At 37.7% G+C, this 24,455-nt stretch overlaps 1 protein-coding gene across 1 annotated transcript in view; it reads right to left on the minus strand.

Annotated features, from left to right (window-relative positions):
* The window catches only part of IMPG2 (interphotoreceptor matrix proteoglycan 2), a 73,456-nt gene that overhangs the window by 47,742 nt on the left and 1,259 nt on the right, over positions 1 to 24,455 (minus strand). Inside the window, exons 3-7 of the mRNA XM_087439515.1 lie at positions 12,262 to 12,428; positions 8,813 to 8,844; positions 8,684 to 8,707; positions 1,440 to 1,489; positions 447 to 529 (exon numbers count right to left, since the gene is read on the minus strand). Of these exons, the coding sequence (XP_087295641.1) occupies positions 447 to 529; positions 1,440 to 1,489; positions 8,684 to 8,707; positions 8,813 to 8,844; positions 12,262 to 12,428 (356 nt within the window). The remainder of the gene's footprint in view (positions 1 to 446; positions 530 to 1,439; positions 1,490 to 8,683; positions 8,708 to 8,812; positions 8,845 to 12,261; positions 12,429 to 24,455) is intronic.

Consider the following 24,455-nt stretch of genomic DNA (forward strand, 5'->3'; position numbering starts at 1 on the left):
TATTTAGTGGAACAAGTTACTATTAATAATGATGCATTTGAAAAGCAAGGTGTTTCTTGATTTTTAAACTACACATAAAATCTATATCCTGTCCCTCTGAAGAAGAGAAGGCTAAGTCCTGATCTATTAAGGGATAGAAGAACATAGGTCAAAATCCCCATAGCAGATTGTCACATAGCCCACGAGAGACAGTGGGTTTACCACAATGACAGTTCCAGGCCCCAATTCATTTCATTTACAATTTGAAGCTCTCTCTCACCAAAATCAGATTTAATCGGCTCTCCAAGGAATGTGAGATTCTTTTCAATGTACTAGTTTCAGAATCCACAACATTTCCATAAAGGGAACCACACGAAGTCTTGTGTAGTCTGACAGTGGAATATAGATCTCTCTTAACCCCTGTTCTCCATGTTAGAAACTAAATAACAAAACAGAGCATCACTCACGCTCTCCTCCGGCCTCTCCAAGCTGCTCTCTGAAGCACCTTCATAAGAGGTCACCCCTGGGTATGGAACACTGAGAACAGCACCTAAGTAGAAAAACAAAAACAGGTGTATGAATTCAGTCCCTGACCAAGTCAGGTTCATATCAGGAAGTAAGGAACTGACCTCAAAACCATTCCTATAAGTCATGTGCTTTTTCGTCCTGGAAATTCTGTGCATTCTAACCTCAAGACGCATTTGCATAGAGTTTTCCCAGAACAAGAAATAATTCTGCCTCATTCATTCATTCAACAAGCATTTATTGAGTACCTACTATATGCCAGGCTCTATGCAAGATGCTGCGGACACAGACAAAGTCCCTGCCCTGAAGGAGCTCTCTAGGAAAGAGGACAGATAGTGAAAGCAGTAACACGACCAGAGAGGGGAAGTGGGTGAAGGCTGGAGACTGGCCATGAAATGAGAATTGTTGAAGCTGGGCCTCACTGTGCTATTCTGGCTATTTTTTGTACATGTTTGAAATTTCCAAAAAAGAGAAGCTTTTTAAAAAAATTAAAAATAAAGAAAGTAACTACCAATTTACGAAATACAGAAGTCAAAGGAACATGTTAGAGTATACCACAGAATGCAATCAGAAAAATCCTAACTCTGGGAAACCCTACAAGAAAAAGGACAGACAATGGGGCTAGAAGGGCCTACCTGTTGACATAAGCGGTAGGTACAGAGTGCTTGCCTGAAAATAATTCTTTAGGGCATTTGTTTTAAGCGGTTTTCTGACTTGTATTATGCTTAATAATTAAAGATTTTTAAGTACCCACAACAAAATGCCATAAAATAAGTGAAAAAATAATTACTTTTTCTTGAGACTCTTGAACAACATATATGGGGGGAGAAACATGGTATTTTTTAAATGTGAGCTGAAAAATGTGCTTGCTTGCAACATTGTCTTAAACCATAAATAAATTAAAAAGAAAAGTGAATAAAAGCACAAAAGCATACTTCTCAATGTTGAGGTATCACCAACAGGAACCGGAGACGACAATTCAGGGCTAGGAAAAAAAAAAAGATGATTGTAGTTAATAAAATGATAGAAATATGCGGGTGCATTTGTGTTTTTTTTCCAAAAAGGAATTCACTAGCTCTCCAAAAAAGGGTTACCAAACCAAAGTACCGGGTAGCAAAATACTAAAAAAAAAAACAATAGTCTTCCTAATTCATTTATTTAACACTTATTGATTCCTACCCAACTAGAATCACCTACATAAAGTACTCCCCTACCTACTATTTCATCACCCTGTTTCATTTTTCTCAGTTCTTATCACTGTCTGAAATTATTTTGTTCATTTATTTATCTATTTCTTCATCTCTATCTCCAACCCCGTAATCCTCTAGAATGGCATTGTCCAATATGGTAGTCACTGGACATATATGGTGATTTAAATTAACTAAAGTTAAATAAAGTGTAAAATTCAGTTCCTCATTCACACTAGCCACATTTCAAGTGCTCAAGAGTCACATGTAAAGAACAACATAGTAAAGAATATTTCCATCATCACAGAAAGATCTACCGAACAGAATTGCCTTAAGAAGCTAAACTCCATGAGATTAGGGACCTTGCCTGCCTTATTCTTGCTGTATCTCCAGCCTAAACAGTACCTGCCATTTAATAAGCATTAAATAGATATTTTTGAAATGAATGAATAAATAAACACTATTGGCAAAGCAGTGTAGAAGACACTTGGCATATAGTTGTGAACAAAATGCCCACGGTCCACGCAAGTTACCCTACTACAGAAAATAGACACCAAATAAACGACTACAAATGCAACAAGTAGTGCAGACAGGAAAGTACCAGCTGCTAAGGGGAACATATAAGCACAAATCTCATCTCATTTGACAGACCATAGAAACCATAAGTTTTTTACATAAAGAAAGTCAAGCATACAGAAACGACTTGCTGTAAGCCACACAGCTTACAGGCTTCAGGTCTCCCAACCATCCTTTAACCACGCCACCCTGCAACTGCAAGCACAGATCAGAAAATAATCTGAGAAAGCCCCCCACTAGGAAAGTGGGTGTCTGCAAGTCCAAATTTCCATACACTCAAAAACATGAAATTTAAATTCTAATAAGTTTTAGAACTTTAAAGTTTACATGCATGTCCTAAGGGGAAAGGGCTATTCCATTAACTTTTGTCAAAGGAGCTGGCTGGTGATTACATCAGTTTTCAACTCATAGCAATTGAGAACTCTCTTCAACTTTACACAGGTCAGCTTCCTAAGGTGATTCCATCACAGTCAAAAATGTCTCCCTCCCAGACTTGCCCATGTGCCAGTGAGACCCATCTTCAGAACCACTCCTTTAGACCAGCCTGCTGCTCTAAATTAGGTCATGGGGGCCGGGGGGGTACTCAAAGCCACAGATAAACCTGGCACATATCTTGAAGTATCAACTCTTGAAGCATAGGCAGGTGGGGAGCTAAATAACAACTGATACATAATTTAAAATATTTAATATTAAAATAAACATGGCTATATTATGGATAGAATATAAAGTTTAAATGAATATTAAGGTAAAATAATTCAAAGACATTTCATGACTAAACTGGAGTGGGAGAGTCAACTAGGGCTATGTTCCCGAAACCCCCAGACTTTGGTAGAAAATTTGAGAAACACAGATTGAAAAAAAACAAAAAACTCACCATAAAGACTCTTCTGGTTTTTAAAAATACTATTTAGAAAGAATAACATATTAAACCATTACACCAAACCTATCACTATTGGTTATTTGTAGTGTGTTTGCAGGAAATTGCTCACTAAGTGAGCTGTCATTTAGAAGAACCTAAAGGAATATGACATCTGAATTAAGTCATTACGATGAGTGACAAGCGGAGGAAGACCTCGGTGATGAGAAAGCATCAAGAGGCTTCTTAGGTTGCAGGAAGTGGAGATAAAAAAATGAGATTCAGATGCATTTGGAACAGACATTAACATAACCAGGCCTGAATAGGGTCTATCAACTGTCCACAAGGCAGAACCTCTTCCCAACACCTTCATTTTACAGATGAAAAAACAAGGCCCAAATGGGTAAAGCAATTTTCCCAGGGTCACACAGTGATTCTATATGCCCAAGGCCATACCTAGAATTCCTAGCTGTATCCAGTTCTCTTTTCAATAATAACAACAGCAAGAATGATTACAACTAAATTTACTGAATTCTCATCATGTGTCAAGCACTGTGCTAAGTGGTTTATCTTGGTTAACTCACAATGACCTGAAGAGGAAGATACTATGATCCCCATTTATACAGATGAGAAAACTAATGCTATAAGGGGTTTAGAATTTGGTCAGGGTCACACGGCTAACCAATGGAGGACCTGTGATGTGAAACAGGCCCATCTGATTCCAGAAACCTCACTCTTACCCACCTTAATTCCTCACAACATGGCCTTTATGTGACCCATACTCTCTAGAAGGGCAACCAGGATGGTTTCACTTTGTCTTAATGAAAGTGGCCTACATAAACTAAATGACCTAAAAGTCAAAGTATGTCAGGTCCCAGAAAGGAAGGGAAACCCACTCAGAGCTGGAGAGCTATGGAGAACAAGCAAGTACAAAGAGCAGAGAGGTCAGGGGCCAAGCACCACACGGTAACTAGAACAGTAAGTTGAGAGACGTGGCAGAGAAACCAGACCTCATCTGGGGTTGGTCAAATTGTCCCCATATCAAAATCAAATTTAAGCTAATTCTCTAAGTGAGCATTCAGAATGGAGAAGTTTGCTTACTTCAGGAGAACTAGATTTCACTTCCTGAATTCAAAAGAACATTATTTTAATGACGGTAAGTAGGCAACTCTCAGTAAGTCCAATCACTTGTCTAACACTCCAACACTGAATCCCTCACCCTCCCACTCCCCTTTCAAAGACAGTAAAGAACACTTAAGAATCCTTGCACGTATTCTCATTAGGTATGCCTCCTGCAGGGATCCCCTAAGACGTCAGTCACAACAGAACTAGAACAGAGTTGTATTGAGCTTGGGGACAGAAATGCTACTTCATTTCTATGCCAAGCCACAGATTTGAAGCTGTTCAGCTAAGACCTTTAGCTTAATACCAGCAGTAAACAACCTCCTATTATCTCATTTCCTCAGCTCATTTAGCACAGAACTTATTCCTCATCCCTATTGTCTAATCACATCAGTGTAATTCAGGTGAGATTGTGTCAAAAGATAACATAGCCACATGGAACATAAGTTTAGAAATATAGTGAAACAAGCCAAGCATAATTTCATATCTAGATTAGTACTTCCCTTGACAATTTTCTATACTTTGCTTCGCTCTTGAATCTGCTAACTGTAATCAGCACGTGACAACAAAAGAACTCAACACACAGAGCCCAGAATCCTGGGTGCTAGTCCCAAGTGTATCATTAACTCTGTGCATGACTTGGGAAAATACTTCTGTTGCTCTGGGCCTCAAGAACCTCATCTCCAAAACAGGAACACCACCCCACCTTACCTATTTCATAAAGGTGTTGATGAAAACTAAAGAAAATATTATGTACAGAAGCATTACGAAAGGTACGAAATGCTAAACAAATATAAGAAAAAACAGGGGTTAATGAAGCAGTGACACATGTCATCCCAAACAGAATAAAACATTTGATTAAAAAAAATGGATATCTGCCTTTGTGATCTACGATAGGCATCCTCAACTAAAAATGTAAGTTAACTGAGGTACCAAAAAAAAAAAAATCCCAAACAACAGTCCTTAAACTGAGAATATCACCAGAGACCTGACAATAGACTTGGGTGATTGAGCAGAAATTCAGTTATTCATTTAACAAATATTTAGTGAGCATATATCCTAGGCCAGGCCTTGCCCTGGTCACTGAAGACACAACAGTAAGCCCAGACGGCAGCGGTTAAGCAGTGATGGAGCTAAGTGGAGATGCTTTCAAGACATCTGGCTGTAATGGAGACAAGTGCTGGAGGAGGGTCTTTTGTAAAACAGGAAACATGGGAGAGACTTGATTATGTTGAAATGCTAATGGGAAGGAGTTAGTAATGGGACAAGTTAAAGACTTAGGAGAAAGAGAAACGATGACAGGCAGAGATTTCTAAGAGGTAAGATGGGATGTGGGGTCGTGAGGTGGAAAATGCTTTTTTTAAGAGATGTGGCAGACGACAGTAGGGGAAGCTTAAAATGGCACCTAGAAGAGTATTTAGTGCAGATCATATGTCAGCAGATAGGTTAGAGTTCACATAGAAGGCACAATTTAAATTACAGAGAAGAATTGTGGTAAGCAGAAAAGTGGCCTCCCAAAGACAACCACATCCTAATCCCCAGAATTTGTGAATACAGTATTCACAGGGGAATTATGATTGCAGATGGAATTACAGTTGCTAATCAGCTGGTGTTAAAATAGGGAGTTAATCCTGGTTTATCCAGGTGGGCCCAATGTAACCATAAGGACCCTTAGATGTGGAAGATGGCGGGAGAGAGTGTCAGTGCAATGGAATGTGAGAAAGACTCAACCGGCCATTGCTAGCTTGAAGATGGAAGGAGGTCTTGAGCCAACCAATGTGGGCAGCCTGTAGAAGTTGGAAAAGGCAAGAAAACAGATTCTCGCCAAGAGTCTCCAGAAAGGAACGCAGACCTACCAAAACCTTGAGACCCGTGTCAGACTTTTGAACTACAAAACTGTAAGATAAATTTGTGTTGTTTTAAGCTACCAAAGTTTGTGGTAATTTGTTACAGCAGCAATAGAAAACCAATACAAGAATCTCTTAACACAGAGAGAATACGAGAGTAATCTCAAAAAAATCATAAAAATAAATTTGAATATAGAAAAGTGATGGGAATATTAAGAATTTTAGGGGCTGGCCCTGTGACGTAGCAGTTAAGTTTGCGCGTTCCACTTTGGCGGCCTGGGGTTCACTGGTTCGGACTCTGGGCACAGACATACTCGTGGCTCATCAAGCCATGCTGAGGCGGCGTCCCACATAGAAGAACTAGAAGGACCTACAACTAGGATATACAACTATGTACTGGGGCTTTGGGGAGAAAAGAGAAAAAGAGGAAGATTTGCAACAGACATTAGCTCAGGGCCAATCTTCCTCAAAAATAAAAAAATTAAGGGTTTAATGGATCACCATAGTTCTCAAGCTGGAGAAAGATGGGCTTAGGGAATCCTTAGGCCACTCACATAGTTCCACTCCCCATGGTACCTGATGCCAGGTCACCCCCTTTCAGCAACAACCACAGGCAGCAGTTTTCACCCTACACCCACCTGGTCTGCTCTAAGTTTCATGCAGAGGATACAAACTTTAAAATTCTCAAAATTCACTTATATTTTAGTTCATGTGTACTGTTATTTTTATACAGGCCTTATTTTCTAAGAATAGTGGATAATATTTTGAGTTCCCTATTGTACCTAGTAGCCCTGGTGGTCTAGTGGTTAAGATTCAGCACTGTCACCGCCGCGGCCCAGGTCGTGTACCAGTCAGGGTACCCCACCACCCATCTGTCGGTTGTCATACTATGGTGACTGCATGTTGCTATGATGCTGAAAGCTATGCACCAGGATTTCAAATACCATCAGGTCACCAATGGGGGACAGGCTTCAGCAGAGCTTCCAAACTAAGTCAGACTAGGAAGAAGGAACTGGCCACCCACTTCTGAAAAAATTGGCCATGAAAACCCTGTGAATAGCAGGAGAGTATTGTGTGATAGAGCGCTGGAAGGTGAGAGGATGGCACAAAAAGACGGGGCAGGGTTCCATTCAGCTGTCCACAGGGGCACTAGGAGTCAGAATCCACTGGATGGCACTAACAACAAATTATAGCTAATACAGGCAGTGCCTTATCAATAAAAATATATGATACAGTCAATTCTGCTATGATGCTTATTTGTGAATGTGTTCCAATGTGATTAACATGCTAGGAAACAATTGAGCATAACGCAAATTTCTCCCTTTCTTATATGCAATTTCGTTGTGAGAAATACTTGGTGAATACAGAAAACTTCACCCAGCTGAAGTGAGCCATATGGGAATACACAAAACACACACGCAGTGCAGCTCAAACACCTTTCAGCTACCCCAGTGTTATGAGCCACACTCACCCTCATACAGTGTTACAAGTTTCCATCCTATTTCAGATAACCCTCCCTCCACCACTTCACTGTAACTCGCAAGCTACGACCTTTCCACTTCCACAGCAAACTTCAGAGCTTCTTCCAGTTAAGTGTTAGGGTATTTATATACTTCTCAACCATATAAGATGTGTAAAATGTGCTGTCATTTTCATTAGGTACAACCATGAAGATTACTGACACTGCTGGGACTCTGCAGAGTATTTAGTCCCCTGCCCATGTGTTGCAATGGCCTCCGAGCTCTGCCCCTCAGTGGTGAAGAGCCCACACCTGAGAAACCACATGGTCCCACATCTAAGTGGTGCTGAATCCCAGGCCCTGGCACAGACTCACGGTAACGCTAGCTGTATGAATGAGGGACACCACACAGAGCCCACTTCCCTCCTGTTCACACACGCTTGATGTGAAACCTACTATACCCCACTCCCACCCTCAAGTGTACTCCAGCTGTGATTTGCCTGGACTCTGCTGCCCAAGCTGATTTCTAGACACTGACTCATCTACTTGGTTTTTCTATCTGTCCTGCCCTCTAATTTGAGGCAAAATTCTGGACTCTGACCTCATTGTATGCCTAGTGGTGCTTTTCTATATAATCAGCCCCATGCTGGCATAATCTAGATATTCTGAGTATGGACAGAACTGGAAATCTTTAGCCCCTACAGGCTCAAAATTCCTCACCTTCCATGATCTGCTTTTTACTGCTACTTCTCAGGAGCCAGAAACGACCTTAACCCTAAGCCTAGAGGCCAGTAGAGGCAAGAATCATAATACTGGAGGACCCATCAAGGTTGTGCCCTTCCTGTTTCAAGATCATAACCATCACTACTCGATAAGTGACCCACACCACCACCCATCATTTTATAAACTATCCTCCACTAAGGTGTACCATTTCATAACAATTTTAGTATTAGTCCGTAAGCCTCAGCAACAGATCATTCCATATTCCATTTTCAGAAATCTATTTTCTCACCCAAGAGAGAGGAACAAGGCTGTCTGCTGCTAAGATCAGACAGTAAACAAGCACCGTGGCTGTGGTGGTGGTCTTGAAAGGCAAGTGGCCTCAAGACGAGAAAAAGCATTTGGCACTTACCCACAGGCCTGGTCACTGCAGGAACTGGCAGGAAAATAGAAAGGGACCATTAAATTTGGGATGAGTCTTGGAGGAGGTAGGACACATCTCTGTGGCCAAACATGAACTCAGGGAAAAAAAGACACTCACCTGCTTACAGTTTCCTTTGTGTACGTCAGTTTCTAAGGAAAACAAAGATAAAAATGACTGTGTGAGTAGGTGACAGTTATTAAGCAATAAATAAAACTTATTACATAGAGAACACTAATGCCCTAACATTACAGAATCTATGTTGTTATTCTCTCTGGTTAGACACATAATTAAAGCAAGGTATTAATGATGCCAAGTTTGTTTTGTGACTGTGGGAACATCCAACACTCAGTTTCTGTTTATGGGCCCAAAAGTTCCTGTGCTCTCTCTTAATGGGCACAGATCAATGGACTTTACCTGCTAATCATTCTGAAAAGGTCTACAAGCTAGAGATTGGCTGAGTTTTACATTAACCTTCCATGGACATAGAATCAACGTATTTTGTGATATAACATATTTATAGAAACTCTCATCCTAGAATAATATAAGCACGTGGATAAAATAACTGCTAAGTCTGTTTCTCCAGAATTCAGACAAAAAGATAAATTGTATCAACAATTGGATTATTCCTCTGGGGCATTCCAAAGCAAATTGTCCCCAAGTTTCCTCTAAATTAGTGGTTTTATTTTGAGACCAGTTATGATAAAAAGAACACGAACTTGGAAACAGAAGACCTAGTTTCAAGGCCCATTTTCTCTTGTTTAGCTATGGAGGCAAATCCCAAAATCTCTCTGGTGCCAGGCCTCAATTTCCTCACCTGCAAAATGGGGAGACCACTACTTTAAATAATTCTCATGATATTTATAAATAACTCACTGCTCTTCTTCCTCTACAGAGTCTCCTGTAATAATCTCAGCCACTCTTATGGTCAATTACTACCTCATGGCTGGTGATTCCTATAGCTATCTTTATAACCCAGACCACTCTCCTTGGCTTCACACCCAAATATCAAGCAGTTCACATTTCACAGATGGCTTGAAACAACACATTCAAGAATGAACTCATTCTCCTCTGTCCAACATCTACAAAGCTGCTTCTCTGCCTGAGTTCTCAATCTCAGTCATCCAGCTAGAAACTGGGACACTTCTTGAGCCATTCTTTCATCCAATCCCACTCCTATCTCATCCATCACAGAGTCCTAGTCATCTCTTTTCCTACTTATATTCCTCATACTCCCTTTCTCAGTCTCAAGGTCTAGTTAGGACCCTCCTCCTCGGCGTGGAGTAGTGACCGTCTCTCTGCTCCAGTCTGGTCCCCTCTCATCCACCCTGTGGTGTACAGAAACCATAATGACCTTTTTAAAATTCAAAACTGTCCAATCAGCCCCTGTGACTTACCTACAATCCTTCAATGATTTCCTGTCATCCACAGAGTTAAATCCAAACTTGTTAAGTTACCCACTTTTCCAGTCTGATCTCCTGTCACTGCTAGTCTCCTCTTCTGCTACATCGGCCCAAGTCATTCCCTACAAACACTTGGCTCGTGCTGTCTCCTCTGCCTGGAATATCCATCCCCAACTCCTCCTCATCTAGCTAACTTGTACTTGTTATTTAAGACTCAATACAGGCAACACATCACTCCCTTTGTCTGCATGTTCTAGTGAATAATCTTTGAAAGTATTTTTCTTATGCCTTTACAGCTTAGCTTACTAAAAGTTCCACTTGCAAGAGACACCTTCCAATGTAACATCACAAGAGGCTGTTGTCATGGTAATACTAACTCTACATCATATATATTTGCTGCTATATCAGTTGATCCTATATTGTGGACACAAATGAGATGCACAATGCTGGTATAAATATAAATATGTATATCTGTGTGTGTGTAGGTATGTATTTTTTTTCTTCGAATAGCTATTCCATATTAGCCACTGGAATTTGCAAAACTGTTGATTGAGAAGGGAGGCCCAATGGCATAGGGGAAAGATCATAAATTTTGGAAAAGAGAACTGGATTTGGATCTAAGCTCCCACCCATCTGGTTTTGTGATCTAGGATAAGGAATTTAATAACTCTGATGCTTATAGTGTCTTATCTATAAATTGGGGACTTTACTACCACCTTGTAGTGTTGCTGTTTATTAGATATAATGTTTTCAATGGACTTAATACATGGCCTGGTACATGGTAGATAGTGAATAATTGGTAACTATTCTCATAATTATTATACTGAGCAGTTAAAAATGTGACAGAACAACAAAATGCTGAGGTACCATAATTAAAAGTTGAGTTCTTTTTAAAACACACAAAAACCTGCACACCTTCAAAGTGTTCATAACCCTGAAAAATTTTCTTGGGTCCACACATGTTTATCAGGCCATCCTTCTCTCCCCAACTTGCCTCCATTTAATGAGATCATCCCTCCGTAGGACCAAATGTTAAAAGAAATTAATAGCATGCCCGTACTAGAAATAAAATTTTAAAAGTAGAAGGAACAGGACAATATATTGTATTACTTTAAGATGTACTAATATAATTTTATTAGACTCAAATAAAAATAGCTCAGAGTCATTCAGTCAATAATTCTTTCCTCAGTCTTTCTAAGGTATGTCATACTTAGAACCAGTATTTAAAATAATATTTATAAGGTTTATAAATTGCAACAGATAGGAAAAAGACATTGCAGCTATTGCTTATGTACTTTTATTTCAACAATATCTATTGCATATTTACTTTATCACAAAAATGCAAAAGTAAACAAATAAAGACATAATCCTTGCCCTTCAGCTCACAGTCTAGTAGAGGAATTAGTCCCATATACAACTAATAATAATAAAAAGTAAGAAGTACAACACTAAAGAATGAAGAAAGAATTATGGGAGCTAAGTCTGCTAGGCTGGGGTGATTCCACACAAGAGAGGTCACATCTGAGCTAAGAACAGGTAGACCTTGAACAGATGCACAGGGAGATACAGGACACATCAGACAGCATGAGCAGTTTACCACAAATATCTAAGCAGTTTCATTTTCTTGTCATGAATACATGCATGCAACATGAAAAGGGGAAAGTGGGCAGGTGATTTGTCTATATGCATGCTTATTTATCCTTTGCTAAGAATAAACTAAGTCTAAAACAAGGTAAACAAGTAAGCAAATTCATTAAGTACAACCATATTTATATTTTACTAAACATTTATTCAATGAACATCCTCTCTCTTAATTAGAGACATTGGCATCCACTCTGAATTGATAACATGCAAAACTTTGGCAAGAATGTTTGACTTGCACAGATTAATATTCTGAGCCTAAATCTTTGCTGAGTATTATTTCCAAATACTTACACTTATTAACAAGCCCGAGCCTCTTACTGGGTTAACTTGTTTACTATAATGGCCAGAGCTGGGGCTACAGAGACTAGGCCATGCCCTGTGGCAGCTCACTCAAATAGCCTAACTCAACACAAAAAAGCAATGCAGGGGACTGAGCACATGCTCTTTCTTCCTTTAGGCCTTCGCTGTTTACAGGCGCCCCTACCATAGTACAGCAATTCCTTCCCTTGTTACTACACTTACCTTCATAATTAAGTCTCTGTGTTCCACAGACTGACTAAAATTTGCGGCCATTTCAAATATCGTTGTGACTCCATCCTCACACAAATTCATCCAGTAACGATATTCCTCACGCCCAGGAAGTCGATCCCAAAAAGTCCTAAAGGCTTCCCAGACAGCTTCCTGACACACTGGAATACAGATAGAGAGGTATTTTTATGGAAAGCTAACGCACTTTGGGCTTCTCACAATGCTCACAGACCAGTTTACTCAATTCCCAAGACACTCTCGCCCACAGCGCCCTAACTGGAGGGACCTGGGAATGATTCTCAAAGTCCTTCTGTTTATGTCTGTCCTATTTAAACTTTTCAGATCTGAAGAGAATTTGTACTCCTCACTCCTTTCTCTTGCAATGGGAACTGATTCACCACCTAATTTTCCATCTCTTAAAAAAAAAAAAATCCATGTTTATGCTTTACAAAAGTGGAGCTGATGTTGAGTACACTTCGACAGGTGAATGGATAAATAAACTGTGGTACATTCATATGATGGAATATTATTCAGCGATAAAAAGACATGAGGCTTCAAGCCATGAAAAGACATGGAGAAGACTTAAATGGAGTATTGCTAAGTAAAAGAAGCCAATCTGAAAATGCTACATACTGTATGATTCCAACTATATGACATTCTGGAAAAGGCAAAACTATGGAAATTAGAAAAAGATCAGTGGTTGCCAGGGGTGCGGGGAGGGAGAGAGTACAGTGGATTTTTAGGGCAGTGAAGCTACTCTGTATGATACTGTAATAGTGGATACATGTCATTATACATGTGTCAAAACCCATAGAACGTACAACACAGTGAGGTAAATCCTAATGTAAACTATGAGCTTTAGTTAAGAATTTAGTTTAGTTAACGTGTCAGTATTGGTTCATCAATTGTAACAAATGTACCACACTAATAAAAGATATTAACAAGAAGGGAAAATGTCAGGGGTGGAGGAGAGTAGCAGTATAGGTAACTCTCTGGCTTCTCTGTGCCATTTTTCTGTGGACCTAAAACTTTTCTAAAACATGAAATCTATTAATTAAAAAAAAAAGATAGGAGGGCAGGCCCAGTGGCATAGTGGCTAAGTTCACACACTCTGCTTCAGTGGCCCAGGATTTGCAGGTTCAGATCCTGGGTGTGGACCTACACACTGCTCATCAAGCCATGCTGTGGCAGGCATCCCACATATAAAGTAGAGGAAGATGGGCATAGATGTTAGCCCAGGGCCAGTCTTCCTTAGCAAAAAGAGGAGGATTGGCAACAGATGTTAGCTAGGGGCCAATCTTCCTAACAAAAAAAAACAAAAAGATAACGAGAACTAAAAAGAAAAGACAATGATATTCAGGAGAAAAGTACTGCTGTATTAAAAACTAATTCAATGTATCTGCTAAGTTGTTTCAAAGCATCAAATCAGAAAGGGTGCTAACCAGCCTGTATGCACATTTTGTGCAGAGAGCACTGAGCGTCCTGCTATCCTGTACCATTTCAGTGGCCAGATGCAGGACACTGTGGACAACAGACAGATTGGGATGGGAGGGAAAAGGCGGAGAGTGGTGAAGGAGAAAGAAGGATAAAGGAACAGAGATCAAGGAAATTCCCTGTCATCTCAAGAAGACTGAATGCTTATCCAGGAGCATATTGAGGTGGAGCCCCTGACGTCAGAGTTGAAAGATCTAAATTCCAGCCCTAGCCTCACTGTGTACTAGCTTCACAACCACGAGTAACTCGCCAAGCCATTCAACGCTTCAGTGTACTCATAATTACTGCCCTACTTACAGTATCTGTGAGAGCATTTTATAAACTACACAGTGCTACATGAATATCAAACATTATCATCATATTGAATTCTGGTTGTCTGACAGTTGTTTGATGGAAGAAGATAGTCTGAGCCAAAAAACAACTCCTAAGCTTTATCAGAGAGTAAAATATATGAATATTGAGAGTTTTTCTATCGATTGATTTTTCAGGGTTAAACTGAACCTTTGGTTGCAAACTTAGCTTCTCTTTCAGTGAACTAACTGCATCCTTATTTCTGCTTTTTAGAATTTCTGATCCTACAGCACACAGAAGAGTCCAGCAGGGACTGGCTGAGGCAGAGCTGACCACTTGTAGATTCATAGTTCTTCCCTTCTACTTCTTAGAACTTCCAAATAAAAGTTTAGCACACACCAGAAGACAATGCAAAGGTGAAAGTCTGGGTTGGTAAAAACAAACAAAAAGTAAACGTCTATAAGGTCTGGTTATGAAATGAGGTGATTCAAAGAAGGTACAAAAAATATTGTGATACCAAATAACTGTATATCTATAAGAAAAGAAAAAATAAATCTCAATAACTTCTTCACAATATATACAAAAAAACCTGAAATATGAAAATAATATGAAATTTGAAACATCGAAATATGAAAAAAAATTTGAAACCATTCCATCTGGCTGCTGAAATGGTTACAGGATAGCAATGCTCACTGCTATACCAAATGTGCAGACAGCCTGGTTAGTACCCTTTCAAATTTGATGCTTTGGAACTAGCTTCAAGCTAACACTATGAAGGTCCTAAAAGGAAATACAGAAGAGTATCTTCATGACTTGAGGATAAGCAAAGATTTCATAGACAGAACACAGAAAGCAACAACTATAAAAGAAAAAAAACTGAAATTAGAATTCATCAAAACTAAAAACTTCTACTCATCAAAGGTACTATTAATATAAATGAATAGGCAAGCCATACCTCTAGCAGAACATATTCAAAAGACATACATCTGACATGGAACTGGTATTTAGAATATTTAAAGAATTTCTACAGCTCCCTAATAAAAAGATAACGAATCCAATTTTAAAAACATGTAAAAGATTGGAACAGACACTTTGCAAAGGAAGAGATACAAACAGCCAATGAATACGTGAAAAAGTACTCACTATCATTGATCTTCAGAGATATGCAAATTTAAAGCATTCACACATGAACCAGAACGGCTGAAATTTTTTACATGGACAACACCAAATCTTGGCAAGGATGTGGAGTATTCGGAACTCTCATTTTTGGTGGGAGTATAAAATAGTACAACCACTTTGGGAAAAAATACTGGTAGTTTCTTATATAACCAAATATACACCAAACCTATGACCCAGCAATTCCCCTCCCAGGTATTCCTTCAAGAGAGAGGGAAGCACATATCCACAGAAAGACTTATGTTCAATGCCAGAGCAGCTTTATTCATAGCAACTTAAAAATGAAAACAATCCAGGTATCCATCAACGGGAAAATAAAAAAACCATTGGTCACACAATGGAGTCAAAAGGAACAAATTACTAATTCATGCAACAAGGATGAATCTCAAAAAGCTGAGTGAAAGAAGCCTTATACAAAAGAGTACATACTATTCTGTTTATATAAAGTCCTAGATAGGTGAAACAAAGCTATGGTTTAAAAGAATTAGAAGAGTGGTTGCCTGGTGGATAGGGGTGGAGGAGGATGATTGGGAAGGGGAATAATGGAACTTTCTGGGGTGATACTGTCCCAAAATTTAAGAGAGGTTTGGTTTACACCAGTGTGTGCATTAGTCAAAACTCACCATATGGTATGCTTAAGTTTACACATTTCACTCTATTTAAATTTCACCTTTAAAAAAGTAAACAAACATTAAACTCTAGTTAATGATATTCATGCTGAAGTGTCCTGGGGAAATGTACTGATGTCTCTAACTTATGAAACACATCTAAGAAATAAGATGGTTGGTCAGATAGATATGTGATAAAGCAAACATAAAATGTTAACCACAGAGCTAGGTTACAAGAAACGCTCAAGAAGCTCCTCATGCCTACAAAAAAAAGAGAGAAAGGGGATACAAAGCTTTGAGCAAGGAGAAAAATAGGTAGACAAAATCAGAAAAATTGTAACTCTCTATCAGAATAGGTCAGAGAACAGTTAATTATAACATCAAAGATTAAGGGAAGGAAAACACCAAAAACAAATATAATGTCATCACTCTAAACACAAACTCACAACACAAGATGGAATAAATTGTGACAATAATAACTTACAAGGGAAAGAGGAAAGGGATGGAATTGACTTAGTCTAAGGAAATAAGAGGCCATCAGAAAATCTCACCTATGAGATTTTTTATACAAACCTCGTGGTAACCACTAAACAAATAAACAGAACAGAGACACACACGATAAATAAAGAGAAAGCTAAGAAAACCATCACACAGAACCACAAAATTGAATTGGCAGTCCGAAACAGGAGATGAGAAACAAAGCAAATGCAAAAGAACTGAAAAATGAGTGATAAAATAGCAACATTAAGCCCTTATATATCAATAATCACTCTAAATGTAAATGGATTGACTTCTCCAATCAAAAGACACAGAATGGTGGGATGGATTAAAACACAAGATCCAACAATATGCTGCCTCCAGGAAACACATCTCAGCTCTAAAGATAAACACAGGCTCACAGTGAAAGGATGGAAGACGATAAACAAAAGATAATGGCAAACAAAAGAAAGCAGGTGTTGCCATACTTATACCACACGAAGTAAACTTCAAGATAAGAAAGATAATGAGAGATAAAGAGAGCCAATATATAATGATAAAAAGGACACTCCACCAAGAAGACATATCATTTATAACTATATATGCACCCAACACAGGAGCACCAAAGTACATAAAGCAACTATTAACAAACCTAAAAGGAGATATTAACAACAACACAATAATAGTAGGGGATCTTAACACCCTACTTACATCAATGGACAGATCATCAGACAGAAAGTAAATAAGGAAACAGTGGACTTAAACGAAAAACTAGACAAGATGGACTTAATAAATATACAGAGAGCACTCCATCCAAACACAGCAGATTACACATTCTTCACAAGAGCACATGGAACATTTGCAAGGATAGACCATATTCTGGGAAACAAGGCAAGCCTCTATAAATTTAAGAAGACTGAAATCATAACAAGCATCTTTTCGGACCATAATGCCATGAAACTGGAAATCAACCACCAGAAAAAAAACTTGGAAAGTGACAAAGATGTGGAGACTAAACAACATGCTACTGAACAACCAATGGATCATTGAAGAAATTAAAGGAGAAATCAAAAAATATCTGGAGACAAATGAAAATGAAAATACACCATACCAACTCATATGGGATGCAGCTAAAGCAGTCCTGAGAGGGAAACTCATAGCAATATAGGCCCACCTTACAAACAAGAAAAATCCCAAATAACCAACCTTAAACTATACTTAACAGAACTAGAAAAAGAAGAACAAACAAAGCCCAAAGGTAGCAGAAGGAGGGAAATAATAAAATTAGAGCAGAAATAAATGAAATTGAAACCAAAAAAACAGTAGAAAGAATCAATGAAACTAGGAGCTGGTTCTTTGAGAAGATAAACAAAATTGACAAACCCTTAGCCAGGTTCACAAAGAAAAAAAGAGAGAAGGCTCAAATAAACAAAATTAGAAATGAAAGAGGAGAAATTACAACATACACCACAGAAATACAAAGGATTATAAGAGAATACCATGAAAAACTATATGCCAACAAATTGAACAATCTAGAAGAAATGGATAAATTCTTAGACTCACAACATCCCAAAACTGAATCAAGAAGAAATAGAGAATCTGAATAGACCAATCACAAGTAAAGAGATGGAAACAGTAATCAAAAACCTCCCAAAAAATAAAAGTCCAGGACCAGATGGTTTCTCTGGAGAATTTTACCAAACATTCAAAGAAGATTTAATACCTATCCTTCTCAAATTATTCCAAAAAAGAGGAAGATGAAACACTTCCTAACACATTCTATGAGGCCAACATCATCCTGATACCAAAGTCAGACAATGACAACACAAAAAAGGAAAATTACAGGCCAATATCGCTGATGAACATAGATGCAAAAATCCTCAACAAAATATTGGCAAACAGAATACAGCATTACATTAAAAAGATCATATACCATGATCAAGCAATACCAGGGACACACGGATGGTTCAACATCCAGAAATCAACCAATGTGATACACCACATTAACAAAACGAGGAATAAAAACCACATGACCATCTCAATAGATGCAGAGAAGGCATTTGACAAGATCCAACATCCATTTATGATAAAAACTCTCAACAAAATGGGTATAGAAGGAAAGTACCTTAACATAATAAAGGCCATATATGACACCCACAGCCAACATCATACTCAATGGGGAAAAACTGAAAGCCATCCCTCTGAAAACAGGGATAAGACAAGAGTGCCCACTCTCGCCACTCTTACTCAACACAGTACTGGAGGTTTTTGCCACAGCAATTAGGCAAGAAAAAGGAATAAAAGGAATCCAAACAGGCAAGGAAGAATTGAAATTCTCACTGTTTGCAGACATGATTTTATATATAGAAAACCCTAAAGAATCCATTGGAAAATTATTAGAAATAATCAACAACTAGAGCAAAGTTGCTGGTACAAAATCTACTTACAAAAATCAGTTGCATTTCTATACTCTAACAACAAACTAACAGAAAAAGAACTCAAAAAGACAATCCCATTTACAATCGCAACAAAAAGAATAAAGTATCTAGGAATAAATTTAACCAAGGAGGTGAAAGACCTATACACTGAAAACTATAAGACATTATTGAAAGAAATCGACAATGACATAAAGAAATGGAAAGACATCCCATGCATATGGATTGGAAGAATAAACATAGTTAAGATGTCCATACTACCGAAAGCAATCTACAGATTCAATGCAATCCCAATCAGAATCCCAATGACATTCTTCATGGAAATAGAACAAAGAATACTAAAATTCATATGGGGCAACAAAAGACCCCAAATAGCTAAAGCAATCCTGAGAAAAAAGAACGAAGCTGGAGACATCACAATCCCTGACTTCAAAATATACTACAAAGCTATAATAATTAAAACAGCATAGTACTGGTACAAAAACAGACACACAGATCAATGAAACAGAATTCAAAGCCCAGGAATAAAACCACACATCTATGGACAGCCAATTTTTGACAAAGGAGCTAAGAACATACAATGGAGAAAGGAAAGCCTCTTCAATAAATAGTGCTGGGAAAACTGGACAGCAACGTGCAAAAGAATGAAAGTAGACCATCTTCTTTCTCCATACACAAAAATTAACTCAAAATGGATCGAAGACTTGAAAGTAAGACCTGAAAGTATAAAACTCCTGGAAGAAAATATAGGCAGTACTCTCTTTGACGTTGGTCATAGAGGGATCTTTTCAAATTCCATGTCTACACGGACAAGGGAAACAAAAGAAAAAATAAATAAGTGGGACTTCATCAGACTAAAGAGCTTCTGCAAGGCAAATGAAACCAGAATCACAACGAAAAGACAACCCGCCAGCTGGGAGAAAGTATTTGCAAAGCATATATCCAATAAGGGGTTATTCTCCATAATATCTAAAGAACTCACACAACTGAACAACAAAAAAACAAAACAACTCCATCAAAAAATGAGCAGAGGATATGAACAGACATTTTTCCAAGGAAGATGTATAGATGGCCAATAGGCACATGAAAAGATGTTCAACATCACTAATCATCAGGGAAATGCAAATCAAAACTACACTAAGATATCACCTTACACCCTTTAGAATAGCTATAATCACCGAGACAAAAAATAACAAATGTTGGAGAGGTTGTGGAGAAAAGGGAACCCTCATTCACTGCTGATGGGAATGCAAACTGGTGCAGCCTCTATGGAAAACAGTATGGAGATTCCTCAAACAATTAAAAATAGAAATACCTTCTGATCCAGCTATCCCACTACTGGGTATCTATCCAAAGAACGTGAAATCAACAATCCAAAGAGGCTTATGCACCCCATGTTCATTGCAGCATTATTCACCATAGCCAAGAAGTGGAAGCAACCCAAGTGTCCCTCGACTGATGATTGGATAAAGGAGATGTGGTATATATATACTACTCAGCCATAAAAAAAGACAAAATCATCCCATTTGCAACAACATGGATGGACCTGGAGGGTATTATGTTAAGCAAAATAAGCCAGAGAAAGACAAACACCGCATGATTTCACTCATATGTGGAAGATAAACTAACACACGGACAGAAAGAAGAGGTTGGTGGTTACCTGGCGGAAGGGGTTAGAGGTGGGCACAAGGGGTGAAGGCATGCATTTATATGGTGACTGACAAACAATAATGTACAACTAAAAGTTCACAATGATATAAACTATTATGACATCAATAAAAAAAAAAGATGTGGAAAAATCAGAAACCTCATACCCTGCTGGTGGGAATGTAAAACATCGCAGCTACTTTGGAAAACGATCTGGCAGTTCCTCCTGCAGTTAACACAGAGTTACCATATGACCCCAAAATTCTACTCCTAGTTATATACCCTATTTGGCCTAGAAGTAGACCTGTTCAGAAGTCCCATTCTTGTCAAACAATTTTCATGTAGCCTTTAGTTACTGCTGAAGATGACTTTCTATTTTTGAGAAGATAACTAATCTACAAATGCCTCTCTTCTGGCAGAGAAAACCTGTCCTGGTGGAGGAAGGGAAAACGTGATGACAATATTCTAAAGAAGGAAATGCCAGCATTTAATTTGTCTGTAATCCTGTTACTAGGGCTCAGGCTGTGCGTCTTAACCAGTACATAGAAATCCAGAATGGAGCAAAGTCTTTTTTTACAGTAATATATTTTCCTTTCAGAATCATGGAGCACAAAGCATATGGAACAGTCAATTTGGTGCAATAAGGCAAGAAAAACAAATAAAAGGCATATAAATTGGAAGATAAGAAATAAAACTATCTTTATTTGCACATGAAATAATCATCTATGTAGAAAACTCTAAGGAATACACAAAAAAGCTAATAAACTAATAAGTGAGTTTAGCAAAGTTAGAGAATAAAAGGTCAATATGCAAAACTCAGTTTTGCAAGGAACAATCAGAAATTAAATGTTTTAAATACCGTTAACAATAGCATGAAAAAAAGTGAAATAGATAAATCTAATTAAAAGATGTGAGACCTATACATTGAAAATTACAAAACATTGCTGAGAGAAATTGAAGAAGACCTAAATAAACAGAGGGATATATATGTTCATCAATTAGAAGACTCAATATTGTTAAGATGACAATTCTCAAATTGATCCATAAGCTCAACACAATTCCAATAAAAATCCCAGCAGCCTTTTTTGTACAAATTGGCAAGCTGATGCCAACATTTACACGGAAGACAAAGTACCTAGCATAACCAAACAAATTTGAAAAAGAAGAACAAAGTTGAGGAAGTTACACTATCTGATTCAAAGACTTATTATAAAGCTAAAAGTAATCAAGACAGTACGGTATTGGTATAAAAATAGACAAAGAGATCAGTGGAAGAGAATCAAGACTGAAGAAACAGACCCACCATAACAGAAGACTGATTTTCAACAAAGGTACAAAGTCAAGAAAGAATAATCTTTTTAAAAAACGGTGCTGGAACAACAGCTATGCATATGCAAAAAATTTAACTTTGAGCCATATATTCTTGATACAAAAATTAATACAAAGAACATCATAGACCTAAATATAAAACCCAAAACTTATAAAGCTTCTACAGGAAAAGACAGGAGATTATCTTTGTGACTTTGGGTTAGGCAAACTTAGATCTAACACCAAAAGCAAGCATGATCCAAAAAAACCTGATAAATTGGACTTATCAAAATGTAAAACTTCTGTTCCTCAAAAGACATTATGAAGAAAATAAACGGACAGCCACACATTGGGAAAAATGTATGCAAAACATATCTGACAAAGAATTTGTATTTAGAATATATTAAGAACTCTTACAACTCAATAATAAGACAAACATCCCAATTAATTTTTAAATGAGCAAAATATTTGAACAGACTCTTCATCAAAAAAGACGTATGAATGGCAAATGAGAGCATGAAAAAGGTGCTCAACATCATTAGTCATTAGTCCTTAATAAAATGCAAATTAAAACCACAATAAGATATCACTGCATACCCACTAGAATGGTTACAGTTAAAAAAGACTGACTGACTATACCAAGTCTTGCAAGGATGTGGGTAAACTGGAATCCTAACACACTGCTGGTGGTACCACTACACTGGAAAACAGTTTGGCAATTTCTTTAAAAGTTAAACATACACCTATCATGTGACCCAGCGTTCCACTCCTATTAACCAGTAGAAATTAAAACAAGTGTTCACACAAAAACTTGTACAGTAATGTTCCTGACAGCTTTCTTCGTAATCACCAATAACTAAAAACAATCCAAATACCCCAAAATGTGGTATATCCATAAAATGGATTACTACCAAACAATAAAAGGTAACAAACTATTGATACACAAAAAAATTATGGATGAGTCTCAAAATAATTACACTGAGTGAAAGACCCCAGACAAAAAAGAGTACATAGTATGATTACATTTGTATACACAAGTGTAGAGAATGCAAATAATACACAGTGATAGAAAGCAGATCAGTGGTTGCCTCAGTCCTGGGGTCAAGGGAGGTGCTGAGGGAGGGAGGGATTACAAAGGCGCATGAGAAAAATGTTTGAGGTGATTGATAAATTCATTATTTCAATTGTAGTGATGATTTCAAGGGTAAACACACTTGTCAAAATGAATCAAACTGCATACTTTAAATATGTGCAGTTTAAAATCCATCAAGGTACACCTTAATAAAGCTATATTTTAAAAGGCCCAACTATTAACATGATTTAAAAAAAAAGAGGGAGGATACTATTAATTACATTCTACTCAAAGCACCCTAAATATCTACTTAATTTTATGAATCAATAGTTAAATGCAGTTGCTTCTTGCTTAAATGGAGAATTTTTCAAATTTGTTACGCGAACTAGCAATTGATGCCAAATTCTCTATGAAAGAAAAATTGGCAAACCATTAGATTGAATTAGGTCGGTGGGAAGAGCTAAGATCCTTGGTTGGACATTGAGTAGATCTCCCCCTCCAATTTCCAAACATTTGGCTCTAAAGGCATAATCCAATTATCTCTTCAAAATCAAGACCTATGTTGAAATATCCATTTTTCATTATTTTCAAAAACATAACAATTGAAATATTTCCCTTTACCATAACAGTAACAGCTATACAACACTGTTACAATCTTGATGTGCTGAGCCAATCCTTTCAGCTTGATGAGGTCCCTTTCCAACGATCCCATTCATAGCATCTATATTTTAAAGTCAATTATTCTAAGAATACTTTATTTTTCTTTTTGTTGGCTTCTTTTTCAATAGTATCTCTTGAATTTATAAACACAAGAGCAAAGCAATTAAAAGGCATAACCACATTCCTTAAATGACTGCTTATTTCCTCTTCGCTGTTTAACCAGCAACTGTCTAGATATTCTGATCTATTTTTAAATAATACAAAGTAAAAATCCAGGTAGGAGAAATCCTATTTTGATAAATTAAAAGTTGTCATTCTCATTCATCTTCAGTTCCTTTATTCTCTTCCCACTCTCCTCAGAATTTGCCACTTCTGGCATATGCCCTGTACACACAAAAGGCCAGGTCAATCGATTTTCATTTAAAAAGTAAAAGGAAACCTTATTGCTTAGTAATGTTTGATAGCCCCCAAATACAATCAAGATATACATAAACATACTCCAAAAAAAAAAAGATGCTAATACACTGTGCCACTTCAACAAACAAAAAAATCAAATAAAAAGACTTGCTTTGGTGAGGGAGGAAGAGAAGAAAGACAAGATAGAGGAAAATAAAGAAGGAGAAGATAAAGTTGCAGCTCAGACTGAAGGTTCCTATAGCCCAGGGTCTGGAAAGTAGTAAGTGCTCAACAAACATTTTTTGAGTAAACGCATGAAGGAACCAGCCTGATTTCACTATCATTCCATCATCTATCTTGACTTCAGTTTACTAGCATCACATCCAGATTATGGCTTTTTATTGGCTCTCGAGCAGCAAAAAGCAAAGTTTGGGAATCCTCCAAATATCCAAGGGACATACTATGGTCAGTTAAGCAAATTTGGTTAGTAAATATAAGAAACAGAGCATGAATTCACAAAATGAAAAGATCAAGGATAATATTGTTTAACTAAAAATAAAATCAAATCCTAGTTTTGGTGCTTTAGGGTTCATTGTGAGAAGTGCCATCATTTTAGATGTAAAA

Source organism: Ceratotherium simum, chromosome 15, assembly GCF_057802395.1.
Source record: "Ceratotherium simum simum isolate JZ-2026a chromosome 15, ASM5780239v1, whole genome shotgun sequence".
Lineage (NCBI taxonomy): Eukaryota > Metazoa > Chordata > Mammalia > Perissodactyla > Rhinocerotidae > Ceratotherium > Ceratotherium simum.